Source organism: Anopheles arabiensis, chromosome 2 (genome assembly GCF_016920715.1).
Source record: "Anopheles arabiensis isolate DONGOLA chromosome 2, AaraD3, whole genome shotgun sequence".
Classification (NCBI taxonomy): Eukaryota; Metazoa; Arthropoda; class Insecta; order Diptera; family Culicidae; genus Anopheles; species Anopheles arabiensis.
Genome location: NC_053517.1, coordinates 76,251,842 through 76,270,531, shown reverse-complemented (window position 1 = coordinate 76,270,531; position 18,690 = coordinate 76,251,842). Strand labels below are relative to the sequence as shown.

The window sequence follows — 18,690 nt, the reverse complement described above, 5'->3', positions numbered from 1 at the left end:
ATAAATGCTATTTCTATTTAAGTGATACGTATCCGGCCGCCAACACACGTGCCCAACACTACTTACGCGGTGATAAAAGGGCCAGCGAGGAAAACTGATAAGATCGATCTGGTTAAAGTTGCATGATGCGGTAGACGGATTACAGCAACGGCTGTAGGGAAGCACTTTGCTGTGTGCTACCGATTTAGCTGTGACCTTGAAACTTGTTGACTATCAATAGAACTGGAAATCGGATAGATAATCTGCCAGGCTTGCATTTTCATTTAGCAAGCTCGCTTTAATTTACGCTCAAAACGAATTCGTATTTGTTTTTTTTTTATTTATTTATGAGATATTTAGCTTTCAATAGAAACTGATAACGAAGTGCGTCATGATTAAAAAAGAACGACAGATATTAGACAGAAACTAATACAAATATTCATCACATATAAAACTTTTATTATTTATTTTTATTATTATTATACCTTTGATTGTAATGTTGTTCTACTTTTCCTGTAATTGCGAACCCATAGATACCAGGCGCCTCCATCGCTATTTACAGATGGCAGAAAATAACAATAAATCGTGTATTTGATAAAAGCACTTTCTATAACACATGTTGATTATTATTTTAATTTATCATTATTTTCAGCTAATGAAGAGCAAATAAAAAGACGGCAAAGATTAAAGACTCAATAACGCGGATACATAATGAACATTTTGGGAAATTTCATGTTTTTTAATCAAATTAGTTAAATGAATCGCTAATTGATGGGCAAAACTATAAATTACAGCGAGTGATACTCGATCTGTTCTACATGCTCGCAAACAAGGGATTTAACATACCTCAGCTATTTGTGTTTATCTTATTTAATTAAAAAAAAAAACAAACAAGAGTATTCAATCTATTTTTCATCAGTTGTCAGAGCTGGACAGCATGCTGACCATTTGATCACTGCAATATGTTTGTAAAAATGTTGTTATAAGTATGGATTGGATTACCTAAGGCAGGATTTTTGCCACTTTTTAACTTAATCTAAACCTATTTGTGCGCTAAACTGTTTTTAGATCTAGATAATGTTGAGCCAATTTTTAACCTGTAATGCATTTAGGTTCACTCCAATGACAAACTTCTTAAGAGAAAAATCTTCCCAAATAATAAGTGCATCATGGCAAATGTACTGTAAGAGCTCTGGCTCTACTTAAAACTTGTGTTTAATATTTGTGGCAACACTACTGATGCGATAAACGTAATCATCAAGTTTGAGCTACACCCAGAAAGAGAACATTTTTGAATTATTTCTTGGTAGAAAAATAATTTACGAAAAATAAGTACAATCTAAACTCCATCAAGAGTCTTTTACGTTGATACTCATGCTATTGCATGTCTTAACTTGTTGCAGAATAAACCATATCTTTTAACACCAAAAATGGCAATCATGCTCGATTTTGATTAATTTTTGTGAACTAATACAGAGCTTTTGTATTGAATCTTCGCTTATCTTTCATTGAAACTTTGTTCGGATTATTGTCTCAGAGGTATTTAATTTTACTTTTGTTCATTACCCTGTCGACTCAGTTTTTTTTTAATCAGGAGAAACGGTGCCGATTCAAGGACCTATTTAAAAGATATTAAATAAACATTTACGGTGATAATCTACCTCTAAAGTTAATAGAACCCTGTTTTTATTCTTATTTCGCATTGTTTTTAGGAATATTCCAGTATAATACTTGCACTTGTATAACAAGATCTCACGAACAATAAAAAAATGCGACCAATGTAGCTAAGGTTTAATAGAAATAGTAGATGTGCTGTGTATGTTAAACGAGCCCTTTAAGTAACGTATGAGTTGTTTAGAAACTGCACTTGGCATTTTTCATGATGATGCAGGATTAAATTATTACTAGATCATTTTACAATTGAAGAAGAATGATCTAGGAGAAAATAACAAAATTTTAATCTAACAAAAAATATCCCCTAAGTAAATTTTATGGTCTCAGAGGTCAGTGGAAATTAGCAATTGTTTCCCAACTTTTCAATTCGCGGGGCGCATTGCATTGCAAATAACGTCGTGCAGGGCCATTTTGTCGTTACTATTAGCTTATGCGTTAACGCTTAAATCAGGTTTCGATTTACTACTAACTAATAATAATACTAACTTATTTTTTGTATGTAAGCTATCTGTTATTGAAGATTGATTTTTGCCGTTAACAAGTCTAAGTTTAAAGTTTAATTTAACTAGTCTCAATAACAAACTATTTATTTTTATCAATTTTTTACATAGTCGACGACGGACACATCAAAGGTCCTGCACTAGAGCATATTGGTACTTGATATAAATAACAGTGCTTTGTAAGATGTTATTAAACACATAATAACAAGAAAAAATTTATTAATAACAATCTGTTCTTGTTTAAATTAATGTCAAGTTATATTCATCATTCAAAGGTAAAAAAGTCAACACAAGGTTACAGGATCTATTACAGGGTTCCCACGAATTCGGTTTTCATAATTTTTTGGTTGCTTCCTATATTTTTTTAATGTGTTCCCACGATTTATTGGTTGGTTCCCAGAATTGTTTGGTTGAATTGTATTGATATCCAATCAGACGATACCAATAAATAATGGAAACGAACCAAAAATCTTTGGGATACGATAAATAAATCGTGAGACGAGACCAAACAATTAATTTCCCAACTGATCAATAAATCGTGGGAAACCCTGTAAGATCGATGTAGTATAGGTAAATTACAGCTATTGCTTGAAGATGCATGCAGTTAAGCCGATATAATTACTACAACCTACCCTTTTCTAACAACAATTGCGAAAACTAGTACTGAGCTCCGGGAACTTAGCTAATATTAACCCATGTAGTGTTATAATTATGATTTGTCGTTATTAGTAACTTGCGTCGTTAAAAGGCTGCATTTTTACTTCGTGTGCCTATTAAATAACCTATATTTAGAACACTAGTTAGCTACTCTTGGTTTTCCATGGGTGTTTTTAGAAATTAGCCTGATTTTGGCACTCGCCTAAGCAAAGCGCTAAAGAACTGCCCAGGAAAGCTCAAAGCTAGTACATATCTGGAACAATGTATAAGAATTATAAAATTTCCGATTTCGGACGACCACCACTGTACTGCTGCTCATGTACTACTTTGCTTATTATAATTATTATTTCCATGTTCCCTTATTTCTACTAATAATTCGATATTATTAACAGACAACTGCTGAAAATACGTATAAAACATATTACTTTTATTAAATTTTAGATTTTACCGGAAAACAATGTTCGCGATGAACATTTTACCTGAACGGTCTTCACCATTAATATCCGTTAATATCATCCAAAACGTTTTCAGTGGGTTGGTTTGTTTTGCGACGGTTGTTTCGCTATTTGCATGGTTTTTAGAATTACCAACAATAATCTATAAAAGCAAACCAACCACACAGAAACACCAATCATTCGTCAGTCGTCAGGTTCGGTTTGCTTTTCACTCGTTTGATTCATAAAAACGAACGTCCAATGCTCGAATGGATCATTTCGTTCCCGCTTCACGTACATACGTGCGAGAGCAATTGGCAAACAACAATTACCATCCGCTTAGCCTGGCAATACAAAAGCACTGCAACTCTTCCCCTCTGTACAGCCGCGGACTTTTATACACCTTTCAAAATAAACGAACTCCCTCGGTACGCGTGTACGGTCATTATTTTTTCCGCGTTCTACTTCACATTTTGCACCCGAGCACCCCGCATTCTTCGCATCCAGTACATTTGGTATCGAATGACCGCGTCCCAACGAGTCGACGAGATATTGCTATTGCTCGAAAAAACAGTCAAGGGGGCATTGGTGGTTATGGTTCCGCGTTGCAAACCAACTACTGCTCCGATCCCACTCACCTCGCCTTTACAAAAGCAAGTGGAAAATGCGTGACTAGCGTGTGAGCGCGTGCGAAACAATGTTTGGTGAAATAAAACATACATTACGTTCTGTTCAACCCGCCCGCTCGTCCGCTTTTATTCAACCCACCCACCGGTCGGTTGTACGGAATTTTGTTTTCCCAGTGCAAAGTTCACCTGTTGATAAGTGAGCGGAGGGGGGAGCCAGGCTCCCAAAATATTCCTTCCGCTCATTACTCGCACTCGCGTTCTCGCATGCTCACTTCCCGTTGCGGTATAATGGCGGTTTGACGTTTTACTCGATTGGTATGCATCTTTCGATTGTCCTCATTCCCTCTTTCTCTCTACCCTCCCCCTTCCCTACGCTTCAGCCCCTTTTCCAGCTGGAGCTCAGGTCGGTCGGTCGGTTCGTTTGTTCAATCGATCAGTCCTCACCTCACCGGATCCCCGCCTCATGGTCGCAACGACCAGCAACGACAGCTAATCGGCGCCAATGCTAAGCGAACGTAACCGAAGGCCGGGTTCGCACCAAAGGTGCTGGCCCGTTTTATATATATGATTGCTCATCAATTTGCCTTCCGTTTGGCCAACAAATCCTAACCATGAGGCTAATGAGTCATGAATTAGATCGGCTTTCATGCCGGCTGCCTGAACAATTTCCACCCCTGGCAACGCACGGGACGGAAACGCGCGGCAAAGCGCGAGAAACGCGCGGGGCACGGTGAGAAAAATTGGCACCACATTTATCGGCGTTGTTTGTGCGCTTAGTGTGTTGCTGTAGCATTTTGCTTTGGCCTTTCTCGGTTGGTCTGTCTTTCCGGTTTTTGTGCGCCCTGTTTTGCTTTTATTTTTAACGCTCGCTCGGCGGAAGGCTCCACCGAGTTGGGCTGGGTGAGTGGAGGGAGGGAGGAAGGAAAGATTTTGATATTCGTAAGGCGCCTGGCATTTCTGTTTCTGGCAGGAGTGGAGGATTTGATTTTCCCCGAATTCCTGCACCAACATCGGGCGGCGGGTGGGCTAGTCAACGCCACTCAGGATGAATAATTTAACCAGCTTCCTCTGGCCACGCTAATTAGCCAACGAGCGCGTGACGACTTGTTTTAGCAGGATGGTAGGCAACGCTGCAACGTGAAGTTGAAGGTTTCGATTGTGTTGAATAAATCATGTTTACAGGACCTGTTTTTGTGATTGATAAATTTTCGGTTTAATCTTTTTAATAATTCCTATGTTTTATCGGCAATCATTCAGTTGTTAATCGATATTAATGCATTAACGGTAATTTTTTTTCTTTTGCTCTCTTAACATACAGGCTTGTTGAAGTCAATAGCAATTGTTTAATGAAAAAACCGTTATTGAATTCCATTTAATTATCAAATTTGTCATCGTTGGTATGACTGTTTGCTACTTTTAGGATATATTATTAATGGTAATACTAATTTTTAGGGTTTCCACAATTTATTGGTTGGTTCCTACATTTGTTTGGTGCGTTTCCCAGAATTTGTTGGTTCAATGCATTGATGTTCAATCGGAAAATTCAAAAAAAAAAACAAATAAAAATCTATAAGATACAATGAATAAAAATCGTGAAACGAGCCCAACACAATATCGGATCCATCCAATAAATCGCGAGAAACCCAGTATGAGCACAAGTTACAAGGTACAAGGCGTCTCCATGACGAAGCACTTAATTGATTATTTTTCACATTAGTTTTTATCGTTTTAGAATAGGGGTCTCCAAACTACGGCCCGCGTGCGGCCCTCAAGAGCCTTTAAAGCTGCCCGCCATAACTTATTAAAGGTTAGTTTTTGATTCATTCATCAAACATATTTTTTTACTTTTGAAAGACGAAAATCAAGAGATTAATAGAAAAGAGATTCAAATACAGAGAGCTCATATTCTACAGCTCTATATTCAGTTCATATTTTCTAATTAAAACGAGATTTGAAATTTCACCTATTGTGCAGGACCTGTTAAAATGACCCTCAAAAACGTTAATTTTAAAACAGTGCGGCCCGCAAACTGAAAAGTTTTGAGACACCTGTTGTAGAACAAAACAACAGGAAATAATAAATATTGACTCGTGATACAGTCGTCAACTCGCACGACTTAACAACATGCCCGTGTCGGTGCTGTCTGCTAATAAATCACTAATAGCCATGTCCACTAGTGGTACAGGCAGGCCTTGAGCGACAACGGTTGATGTGGCAAAGAATAAAGAGAAGAGATTATTTTAGTTTTTTTACTAATGTTTTTTTTCTATAGGTCAGTAGTTGTTATTAATATCGATACGGTGTGTAAAAACAATTTTTTTTTAAATCAAGCAGTAAATAGTTTTTATTCGAATAACAGATATTTACAAAACTACAAGCAAATATATTTTAGTCCTCAAATGACTCCTCATCAATAGTTACGCACGCTTTAATAATAACGGGAGTGTTGAGAAACTGTACATCAAAGAACTTCACTATTATCGATCGTTGCGTAATACACATTTTCCCCCATCAAGCTAGAGTGGATCATGTACCTACAGGGATAACGTGACCTCGTCTTTTCAACGGTTAAGAAAAAAACTCACCTATGTAGCCATATGTCTTGTATCTTGCACTGAGAATTATGCAGTGAAACCTTTTTAAAAGACCATTCAAAAGAACGGGTTATTTATGGATCACTTCATGATTATTTTATGTTCTACAACCTCTGGCAAAATATGCTTTAATTATTAAGATTGTTTATTCTTTTTTTTCACATTTGTAATATGTTCATCACAATTAAATCACAAGAAAGTGTTGTGCCCACTAACCAATGAAAATGTCTATTCTTCTTCTGTAGTATTCTGATTTCTGTAGTGCTTCAAAAACAACGAACCAATCGCTTGCACTACTGTTGCACCTAGCCATCACTTGACGTTTAGTAAGTAAGCTTTAACATTTTGTTATTGTTATTATTGTTTTGCGCTAGCTAGAAAGACATTATGATTAGACAACTCTATGAACTAATGAACTAATCTTGTAAAGTGAATGCAATTGAACAAGTTAAAAACATCGTTATAGAGCCATCAGCATTTAAAGTAAGCAAATTGGGTTCAAGCGTGTTTAAGGTTAAGGTGGGCCTATACCGGTTACGATTGTTGCGCAAAAAAATAGAATGATTGTAAATCGCACTTTATGGTACAAGAACACATTTATGTTTGTTTACAAAAGTACACACCCAACGAATTGAACCCGGTCTAAAAAATAATCTCTCGGTCTCCCGGTCTAAATAATCCATAATATATGGGTACTATAGCTATAGTTATTTTATCCATGTGATATGATTCCGTTATTTTATCATAATTAGAAATATCTCACTAATAAACGTATCTGTTGTCCAGGATTCATTGTATGTATCTGTAGAAAACATGTACTGCAATTTACATATACGTTTCCAGCATAAACATATGTAAGAATAGTTATTAGTACGTGATTGGGAAGAATTAAGTTAGTCGTTATGTATCAATCAATCAAACCGGGAATATTCAATTTTTCTCCACATTTACAAGTTGAATTGCTACTGTACGGATAATTTTTATAATTCTTTTAGGAATTTATTGTTTATACAATACGATTTAAATTATTATATTTTATTCAGGAGAAACGATTATCGAGGCTGCTTAGTCCAGGTTAGTGGTCCGATTGGCATTCCGGGGGTCTGCATTGTTTGATTCCCAAGCATTTTGTTGCATATAGTCCATTCCTTTAGTATTGGTCCGAGTGACATGTTGGGAGTTTGTATAGTTAAAGTGTTCAAGTTAATCTAAATAATGTCCTTGCACATATTCATTCTTTCATTCCTGCATTCATTCATCCATCACAAACATACAAGCGATGTACAGCATATAGCACATGGTCAAAGAAGAGAGAATAGGACAGGACACAAAGTTGCTGTTGTTAGCCGCCAAACGTTATTATACGCACAAATTGATTGAAATATTATTCGAAAAATAAAACCATTAAATCAATTCATTTCGCAAGTATCTGAATGGTCTGACGCTGCAGTCGGGAAAGTCCGGCCCGCAAGAAAAATCCGACAAGTCGCTACACTATATCCGTCCTGTGAAAAGATTTCACTGATTTTGAAATTCCTATCTCCGTATACAAACTCCATTACAAATTAATGGACAACTTTTAATATGACATTGCATACCGTCGAACTCTACCAAATTAGATTCTCGTAATATGGATTGACTTACATTTTTACACTAACTTTGCTTCGACATGACATCGACATGGCTCATCTTCTGTTAAAAATAAGAACCAATGTTTTAAAAAACTGATTGTTAATTTTACAAGTTGTAACGATGGTTACAAACAGGTAAGTTTGTACTTGTTACTTACTTATCCGGCGCTACAACCGCTTTGCGGTCTTGGCCTGCCTCAGGAGTGTCCGAAACCGCTCAGGGTCTCGCGCCATCGTCTGCCTGTTCGTTACCCCGGCCTTGCGGACGGCCGAAAAAGACTTTACGGGCTGGGCCGTCCGTTTCAAAAATAAACAAACAATTGCATTCTGCTGGCCCGCGGCTCTTGATCGTTTAATAAATGTGGCCCTTTACGTCAAAAGTTTGCCGACCACTGATCTAAGTACTTCATATTTTGATTCGTTTCGCTATCAATCAGTATTTTAAATTCTAGGTTTTTCCCCGTTTTTTCTCGGATTTTTTTGGGGTTTTCCCGATTCACTATACACTTTTACACTATTACACTTCGTGTGCCGGTTATCGATACTTTAATTCCAAATTATGATATCATAAAGCGTTTTCAAATATCTTTATTTAGAGGATGGTGAGTAAAGACAGGCATTACAGGAAAGATGGATACTTAAATACTGGTTATAAATAGTGAATTATTCAACAACATAGTATCCAAGCTGGAGATGCGACAACACATTTGAAAACCATTTTTGGCATGATTTCTATCAAATTTGTTTAAACAAATTTTCAATAGTGCGCTCGTTTGTGGATCTAATTTGACTACTATGGATCTTAAGCAATTTAAATATGCAATCTTAATGTCTTCGGAAGTTTTATATGAGCAAACAACTGATGAAAAAACGACGAAAAAAGCTTTTTTTAATATTGCTTTTTGGTGGTTTGGCATCATGACAATAACGTGTAAAGACTTTACCCATGACAAATAAATTTTGCATCTGCTATGAATTGTTGATTAACAGATGCCATCACACAATCTTTAAAAAGATAACCGGAAGTCATGGACCAACCAGCCACTGGAGAAAGCATACAAATCTGCGAAGAACAGAATTCTCATGAAACAGCAGCCATGCATTGTGCTGTTACTCGCACAACGCTGATGATGCACCTCACGAATAGATACAGGAGATATCAGGGGTTTTCTTAATTTTGGGACACTTTCTTGATTGTGTTTTACGGGAAGTGTACTTTACGTAATAAGAAGTGGGTTCTACGGCACCCTTTTTGAACAGGCTTTTATCTATTTACTTCTGCGTAGCAACACACGCTCTTGGTTTCATTTTCACCCATTCCATTAAAAAAAAATCCACGATAATCGATAGCTGGGCTATCGGAACGGTTGTTCTTCGATTCTGGTAAAATGTCAGAAAGGCAGCAATGCTCATCCATAGCGCTAGTGAGGAATGAATGGATTAATGCAAACCACGTGAAAACAAAGGAGCAACGAACGGACTACAGAAGCGACGCCAGCTCAACCTGCGCGTATCAGTGTGGGAACCCAGTCAACCGGTGGGATTGAAGGTAGAGGTCCCAAACCAAAATGCAAAATTCCAATATACAGGCGATGTGTGAGTAAAAATTACTAGAGGCCAAAAATTATCAGTAATCGCCCTGAGGAGTACGGGGCGTAATTGGGATCGCTCACTAAATCCACCGTTAAATTCGACACGACCGCAACAACTTCACGAGAGATGACTAACAAAAGACGAGTGCAAGGTAGCACGACTAGACACACCATACCAGAAATGCGCAAAAACCGATATCAGTGAACGTAAGCATTGCACTAGTGCGAATGAGAAGCACATATATTACGTACCATATGTGAGAAACGGAAAATGTTGTCCATACACATTGGCTGGCCTGTGGTTGGGTACAATATACACAACATCCCGTTAATTGAAAATGCACTTGGTACGACGGTAAACAGTGATCGCAAAAGTTTGTGATAATTTCCCGGTTTTTTGGAGAATTTCCCGATTTTTCTCATTTATTTCCGAAAAAATAAAATTCCCGGCTAGTTCCAAGTTGTGTGGCTTCCCTTATAAACGCCGTTATATTCAAGAATAAATTATAAAAAATCCGAATTTTATGCTTAGAACTTCTTAGTTAGTTGGGGTTTTGTATAAAGTGTTTTCAAAAATTCAATCTAAATATGACGCTTTAATCTACTTCGGTCTTGGCATGGAAAAGTCATATCATTGTCTATCTATTCAAGGATAGACCCATCATCTTACGACCTAACAAGACACACGCCAAGGGCTCAAGCTCCATATGGCTCGAGCACCTAAGACAGAAGTTTGACTGTTCTGCTATGAGGAAACCAATTAAGTCACTATCAACTAAGTCATTTAATGGCTAAAGCAGAACGATCGAATTTTGTGGTGCCAAATAAGAAAAAGATAACAGGATACACCAAAACAAAAGTAGTCAAATTGAGTGAAAGGTTGAACAAGATTAGATAAATTATTGCTCATGTGAAGAGTGAAACTACGAAAGTTTCTGCACAAGTCCTAGTCAAAGATTCAGACCACTTATTTAACGCTAGAACAAATTATGATTAACCTTTTCATTTCGTATTTGTGATAGAAAGCAAGCATATACACGAAAAACAACGTTTGTGCAATACATAGGGGTTTTGTTTATTGAAAATAATGCTACTCTACTCGTGTTTGTTACCAGTCTACCTCAACGCTGAGACGCATCGATTTAAAGTATAACGTAATAAGTAAAGTGAGGGGGAGAGTAATGTATAATATGGGCTAACACTAGAAACGCCCCCAAAATTCACGTTGCTTTAAATTTCGATATCGAAAATCATATCACTTTTGAACTGAATGTTCTTCGCATCCGTGCCCTGCTTCTTGCCACCGTTTGACTTTGCGCCTCCTTGCTTGTTGCTGTTTTTCCGCTTGGATGCGGCTTTTCCGCGGCCCCCGCCACCAATGGCTTCCGCTTTCATGGCTGCGGCAATTTCCTTATCGCCAGACTCCGAATCGAACGAAACGCCGCTATCATCCTCGATTGCATCTTTCTCGTCGTGCTGATCGCTGCTGGAACAATGCTCATCGTCGTGATGGTGCTGCGAAATGAGAGATGCAAAAAAATACAATAACAAGTCAGCTAGTCAGTTGACGCAACAGCCGCGTTATCTTAATTGCGTGTGATTGCGGCAGGATGACATGCACGTACCGCATCTTTCTCGTCGTTATCGGTGCTTTCCCCTTCGCTCATTCGTCGTGCATCCGCCCGTCGCTTCACCTCCCTTCGCTTTAGAGCCTTCTTTTTCATCGTGAGAATGCAAGAGTTTGATCTGCAAAACGAAGTCAAAGCTTGTTACAAACAGCACTTCATCGAACAGCGCGCGCCCCGCGCATCACTTACCTGAACAGTTGCTTGCGTATCGAGTTGTTGAATCGCACCGTCTTTCGGCACTCTTCCCCGATCGATCTGGCCATCTCCACCGAGGTGCCCAAATCATCTACGGACGAACATTCGCTGATGCTACGATCGTACGAGCTTCGCTTCAGGATACTTTTGTATTTGCGCGTGAGCGTCGGCATCGTTGACGCCTCTTCGCCGCCGTCCGATTCCTTCGGTGGGCAGCACTCCGATATGCTGCGAGCCTTTCTTGCCTTCGCTTCCGGACTGTCGATTGGTTTGGCCGATGGCTGTATGGTGGCCCCTTCTCCCGCCACTTCCGTGCTGGCCTCGTTTTCCACGATCACCTTCAAATGGTCGCAGAATGAATCGGACAGTGAGCGTTCCTTCTTCTTCTTGCGAGAGTTTCGCTTCGCCTTCTGCAGCGTTCTGGCCTTCTCCGCCTCAGAACCATCCTTTTCATCGCACTCCTCGGCGGACGTGGCTGAGAATGCTTCCGGGTGCGATGATGTTTCCCGCTCCTTTTCCGAATCCCTTCCTTCGCTCACTGCCTGCAGCACCGGTTCCCCGTGTTCCTCGCGCTTGGTAATCTCGATGCTCATCAGCGCATCGGCCTTCACCTTCGCCGAGGCTTTCGTTGCCTGCCGCACCACCGCTATGCACAGGCTGTCGTCCTCGATTTCCTTCCCGAATTTATTGATCTTGTCCGCAATGTCTTCCATGATCGAGTACTCCACGGTTTCGTGCTCGTCCGGGCCAGCCTGGTAGGAGGACACGCTGGTCGTGTTGAGCGTGATCTGAATAATCAGATTGTTATCCCACTCCTCGTGCTGCACGTCCGTCACTAGCGCGTTCGGGAAGCGCACGAAGAACACGTAGAAGCAGGGGAAGTATCCGTTGCCCACGTTGGAAAAGCGACAGTGCACCGAATCCGTCCGGTTGTCGAGCTGGATCGTGCTCGGATCTACGTTTCGCACGTTGAGCGTGAATGCGAGCAGGTTTTCCATTTTGTTGACGGAAAATTTGGGGAAAATCGTTTTCTTCTGTACTTCCGGCGCGGACGGTGTGGATGCCGCTCGGGCCAGCTGTTGGTCGCCGCCGGCTGGTGGAATGATGGTGCCGATCTCTTCGATCAGTTTGCCTGCTTCTTTGGCGGGCGATGCCGACACGTTCGCACTGTTAATGTCCTGCAGGGTGATGTTTCGCTTGCGCAGCACCGGCAGCGTTACGGTAAGCGACCGCGCCTCCACGTTGAAGGTAGCCTTGCCTTCGCTTTCCTTCACCTCGTAGGGCAGCTTAAGCTCCAGCTTGTACCGGGCCGGCTTTTCGCTCACCAGATGCAACGTTGTCTTGGTGACGTCCAGCGCACACTCGGCGGTCGACTTGAGCAGTGGCAGCGTGATGACAACCTTCAGCTCCCGCGGAATTGTTACATCGATTTTCGCATCCAGCTCGTTGGTCATTTCGCCGTATTCCACGTCGCGGCACTGGACGATTTTGTACTCTGGTGTAGTGTAGAACGGGTTTCCGGGCGACGCAGCCGCCGCCGCCACCGCCGCCGTTCGGTTAATGTTTTCTTTGTTTTTAGTTTTCGTCGTTCGCTCGCTGCCCGTTTTACCGGGCGCAGGCACGTTCGGCAGCGGTGGCAGCAATTTGTCGAACAGCTCATCCTTCGGCAGACTGTCACAGTGGGGCAGCTTTTCCCGCACCACCGACGAGCTGGGCGTGCCCTTGTACTGTAGCTTCGGGAAGCGAAGGTTCGCCCGGTCCAGCCGCACCTTGAACGACTGCTCGACCGCATCGAGCGACGTATCGTTCAGCAGCTTGCGGAAGCCCTCATTCTTCGACGCCAGGTGCAGCGCGTCCGGGTGAAACATCACGTCGTACACGGTGCACTCGACGCGCTTGTTGTCGTAGTCTTTCCGCGGCTGCGTCTGGGCGAACGGGACGCTCCATTTCAGGCCCTTGGTGCCGTCCTCATTCAGTCCGGTGGTGCTGGTCGGTTTCTGCACCAGCTCGGACTGGCACACATTGATAAATCCCTTGCCCTTGCCGTCGACGATTGTTTTGATTACGTAACCCGGCGAAGGCTTGAGAAACTTTACGTCGTATCCCCGCTGCGCCTCCAGCATGGACAGCTCGTCCTCGTACTGTTTCCGGTTGTCCCGCAGCTCGGTGCAATACTCCATGAACAGGTTCCGGAACTCCTCGTTGTCCAAACAGCGGGTGATGTTGCGGAACTCGTCCCGCGAGATGTTAAAATCTTTCGTCGACATTTTTTGTTGTGATGGCGGAGATGCGCTTAGCACAGCATAAACGATGGCCGGTTGCGATAACGAATTAAAAATAACTATTACGCAGTATACTTTGTTTATAACGAGATAAATTTGCAGGTGTTTCGTTGCCAAGATCCCGGCAAGTTTTTTTCTATTCTTCTCTACGAGTGACATATATTTTTTGTTGGAACAGTGTGCTCGACGCACTCACTCCGCTGGACATGTTGGGTGACGTCAAGAAAATGTTTTAAATTTCTGCAATTCAGCGAAAAATATCCTCAGAATTAGTGATGGGAAAAATGAAGTTTTCGTCGGAATCGATTCCGCTAGCTCCGAAGTTACCTGGAATCGATTCCGGATAGTAGGACCGGAATCTATTTCAGAATCGGCAGCGAAATCGGAATTGGCTTCGGAATCAGCACGGGAACTAGCTCTGGAATTGGTTCCGGAAAAGGAATTTACTCCGAAATCAGAATCGGCCTAGAAATCGGAGTCGTTTTCGGCATCTGCATAACAATAGGCTTCATATGATGCTACGTATTAATAGCCGAAAAAATTAAAAAAAACAATTGTATTCGATCTATTCTCATGGATAATCCCGATCTGATTTCACTTCTAATACTTTTTTTTTATTCAAGAACTGATTCTCATTCTGGAGCATATTTCATTTTTCGAGACAGTCCTGATTCCGTTACCGGAGCAAATTGCGATACCCAGATCGATCCCGCAGCCGATTCTGGAATCAGATCCGAATTCAACTCCGGAAATTGGCTCCCGAGACAACTCCCGAATCGGGTCTGGATTTGGAATTGATTCCAGCATCTTAATCGGCTCCGGAATTGACTTCGAACACGAAATTGGAATCTGGTAGGTTCGATTCCGAGCTCCCAAAACTAATCAGAATCAATTACGATGTGTTCATGATGCCAATATTTTTTCCATTTATTACCATGGTAATTATCGAGCAAAAGAATATAATTTTATAAATTTAAAAAAATGTTTTCATGCGGCGGACCCAGTGTGTCATAACAACGCGCCTGTCACAACAATAGCGCACAAGGTGAATAGAGACCAGCTGTGCGTCGTTCAAATGTCAAAACACGCTACATGCGGTTACCTGCCATCACACCGTAGTTGCAATGTTTTGATTCGTGTTGCGCACGTTTTCGCGAGGTATCGAGAGCAAAAAACACAGAAAATGTCTCGTATAATAGTTAAAAACATACCAAACGGGGTAAGCAAATGATTATCACCATCCCAACATTTAGTTAACATCTTCCATTGGGCGTTTTCGATGTTTTTCGTTGCAGTACGATGAGGCAAAAGTTCGAAGCCACTTCAGCACGTGCGGCATCATCACGGATGTGCAGCTGAAGTACACGTCCGAGGGAAAGTTCCGCAACTTTGGATTCATCGGTTTCGAATCCGAGGAGCAGGCGGCCAAGGCGATCGCACACTTCAACAATAGCTACATTCGCACGTCGAAAATAACGGTCGCCGCGTGTGTGGCGCTATCGGAGTCGAAAAACCTCAAAGTCTGGAGCAAACATGCACAAAAGCCGGCTTCCGCCGAAACGGTGGAACCGGCGAAGGATGAAAGCAAAGCGAAAGGCAAAGAAAAGCCGAAAGCCCAAACGGCAAAGGACGTGCTCGGCCAGTACGAGAAGGATCCAAAGTTTCAGGAGTTTCTGAGCGCACACAAACGGGCCGGCAAGTCGGTGTGGGACAACCTGCTGGAACAGTCAACCGAAACGGAGGAAAAGCCGGTGAGTGGCGATTCGGCCGTTGACGTTGAACCACCCGCTGAGGCAAAAGCAAAGGACGAGGATGAAAAGAAAGCGGCAAAAAAGCCAATGGTTTCACTGTTCGTTGCCAAGGTGCACAACATACCGTCGTCGACGAAGCGGCAAGATTTGATACGCTTCTTCAAAACGGTAAAACCGTACTCGGTCCGTATTCCACCCAAGCAGAGCGGATTCGCCTACGTGGGCTTTAAAACCGAATCCGAGCTGAGCAAGGCGCTGCTAATGAACAAGAGCTTCCTGGGCGGAAAGCAGGTGAAAATATTCGATTTTACCGCGCGCAGTGCGGCCCATGCTGCGCAGGAAAAACCCGAAGCGAAGCAAGGCAAGCAGGCGAAATGGGAACGGCAGAAGGCGAACGCGTCCAGTGAAGCGATCTGCGAGTCCGGTAAGCTGTTCTTCCGTAATTTGGCCTACTCGGTGCAGGAAAGTGACATTCGCACGTTGTTCGAGCAGTACGGTCCGGTGGCGGAAGTGGACGTACCGATCGATTCCAACACACGCAAGCTGAAGGTAAGGATTGTGCTGATGAGCTGTCTCTTGTGTTCCATTCTTAGCCGAATTAAACGGTTGTGTTTGCTTTACAACAGGGTTTCGGTACGGTAACGTTCATGATTCCGGAGCACGCTGTAACCGCGTACAACGAGCTGAACGGAACCTTTCTGCAGGGCCGTATGTTCCATATCCTGCCGGCGAAGGTACCATCCGACGAAGCGGCCGATGACGACACTACCGACTACAGAAAGAAGAAGGAGCAAACGCAGAAGAAAACGGCCCAATCAAGCCACAACTGGAACACCCTGTTCATGGGCGAAAATGCCGTCGCGGAAGCGGTTGCGAAAAAGTATGGCACCACGAAGGAACAGATTCTCATCTCGTCCGAGGGTGACACGAGTGCGGCCGTTCGGTTGGCACTTGGCGAGACGGAACTGGTGCTAGAGATGGAATCGTTCCTAAAGGAGAACGGCATTTCGTTGGACGCATTCAGCTCGACCGACGCAAAACGATCGAGCACGGTGATATTGGCGAAAAATCTTGCCCCCGGTTGTACTGCAGCCGCGCTGCGCAAGCTGTTTGCTCCGTTCGGGTTGCTGGGACGCGTCGTGCTTCCACCCAGTGCCGTAACAGGTAAGCTTAGATCGTGAGAGCAAAGAGGGATTCGTAGAGCACGTTAAGGCATGTTTCACTTTATCGGATAAAATTTCATTACCTTTTTAATTAGAGTGTAGCTAGAAAGATAGCAAACATTATCTATTCATATTCATATTCACTTTTTTGTGTGGCAATGTGTACCAAAAAAGATGCATTTCGAGAAAAATGCGCATATTTTTATTACTTTTCTACATTTAATTGTATTGTATAATCAATCATTGTTACATTTTATTGCAGCCGTGATTGAATTCCTCGATCCTAGTGAAGCGCGTAAAGCGTTCAAAAAGTTAGCCTACAGCATGTTCGAATCGCTGCCACTTTACCTGGAATGGGCTCCGGTCGGAACGTTCACGTCAGGCCCATCGGGTCCGCCCAGCACTGAAGAGCCCAGCAAATCGAGCACAGCGCCCGAAAATGCTAGCAACGCCACCGAAGAAGCAACGGTCGATGATACAGAACCGGAGGAGGGTACGACACTGTTCATTAAGAACCTTAGCTTCACCACCAACGAAGACGCAATCCGCGAGCGATTCCGGTGTGTCGGTGCGATCCACATGGTGCAGGTCGTACGCAGCATGGATCTGTCCGGCAATGGGCGCAACGAAAGCCGTGGCTACGGTTTCATTCAATTCAAGCGTCGGCAGGTGGCAGATTACGCGCTAAAGAACCTACAGTCGGTGCAAATCGACGGGCGAACGGTGGAGCTTGCGCGCAGCGATCGTACCCTTCGGACGGCACAGGAAGGAGCCGAGCGTAGAAAAGGAGCCAAAGGAGCGCAAAAGCAAACTGGCTGCAAGATCCTTGTGCGAAACATTCCCTTCCAGGCTAGTGCCAAGGAGGTGCGAGATCTTTTCAAGTAAGTAACCCTCTCTTTTATCACAGTTTGGTTTACATTGACGCCTTTGCTGACGAGGGGGCATTTAAGGCTACAACGATACCGCCGCATGTTTATTGATTTTCCATTTTCTTCCGACCCTTACAGACCCTTCGGGGATATTAAATCACTTCGGCTGCCGAAGAAAATGGCCGCCAGTGCCGACGACACTCATCGCGGCTTTTGCTTCGTCGAGTACGACGAAGAATCGGACGCGAAGCGCGCGTTCGATACGCTGGGCCGCAGTACGCATCTGTACGGTCGCCGGCTCGTGCTGGAATGGGCCGCCGCTGACAACGACGTGGAGGAACTGCGAAAACGGACGGCAGAACAGTTTAACAGCCGGGACGGTGGGTCCGGTGGCAAGCGGGCGGCCACTGGTAAGGGTACGCTGGCAACGGAGGAGTTTATCAGCGCGTCGCAGAGGAAATCCGGCAAGAATGGTGATGACGATGACGACGACGGCGACGATTATTATGGGGAAGGCGCAGTGTTGTGATCGAATGAGCGAACCGATTAACCGGATGGTTGGGCTTTTTAATCGGGCAATACCGTTTGTATCGATGGTAGCAACAGTGCTGTGTACATATAAGAAAGTTGTTCTTGTTGTGAACCACAATAATAAATAAATAAAATAATGTTCTGATTAAGGTCCACTTACAGATCGAGAGAGCGAAAACGTGATAGTTCTTGTTTATTTTGAGTTATAATTATTATTAAAAGGTATCGTTTTACACGCCGAAAGAAAGAGTGATACATATTCTAACCTTTGACATAAAAATTCATCGCAATTTCTAATGTAAAATTCATTTACTTGCGAGGAATGATGAAAAACATGTCTTTAATGTTACAATTTGTTGTTTAAATTGCATCGAATTTCCTTTGATATATAGAAAACAATAAACAACACACTAAAAGGGTCTAAACATAAAAAGCCATTAAAATTTGAGCCATTTTTGAATTGGTCTTGCTGCCGAATAAATAATGTATACGCAAACCTTGCACCTTGTGGTTCCGCCGCCGGCTAACCCTCTTATATCGCGCAAGGGCAATCGCGCATAGATTGGCTACGTACTTTTCTG

The 18,690-nt window shown here is 42.6% G+C and overlaps 2 protein-coding genes across 2 annotated transcripts; one reads left to right on the top strand and one right to left on the bottom strand.

Moving 5' to 3' along the window:
* Positions 1-10,740: 10,740 nt before the first annotated feature.
* Positions 10,741-13,949, bottom strand: LOC120895098 (protein kintoun). Its single transcript, XM_040298127.1, has 3 exons — positions 11,508-13,949; positions 11,316-11,436; positions 10,741-11,205 (listed from the first exon to the last, which is right to left on the bottom strand). Exons 1-3 carry the CDS (start codon positions 13,778-13,780, stop codon positions 10,921-10,923), a joined length of 2,679 nt encoding a protein of 892 aa, XP_040154061.1. The 5' UTR covers positions 13,781-13,949; the 3' UTR covers positions 10,741-10,920.
* A 929-nt stretch (positions 13,950-14,878) lies between these two features.
* Positions 14,879-18,287, top strand: LOC120896229 (probable RNA-binding protein 19). The gene is made up of 5 exons (XM_040300211.1): positions 14,879-15,014; positions 15,091-16,095; positions 16,173-16,710; positions 16,972-17,590; positions 17,717-18,287. The coding sequence occupies exons 1-5, from the start codon at positions 14,979-14,981 to the stop codon at positions 18,105-18,107; spliced, it is 2,589 nt and encodes an 862-aa protein (XP_040156145.1). The 5' UTR covers positions 14,879-14,978; the 3' UTR covers positions 18,108-18,287.
* The last annotated feature ends 403 nt before the right edge of the window (positions 18,288-18,690 follow it).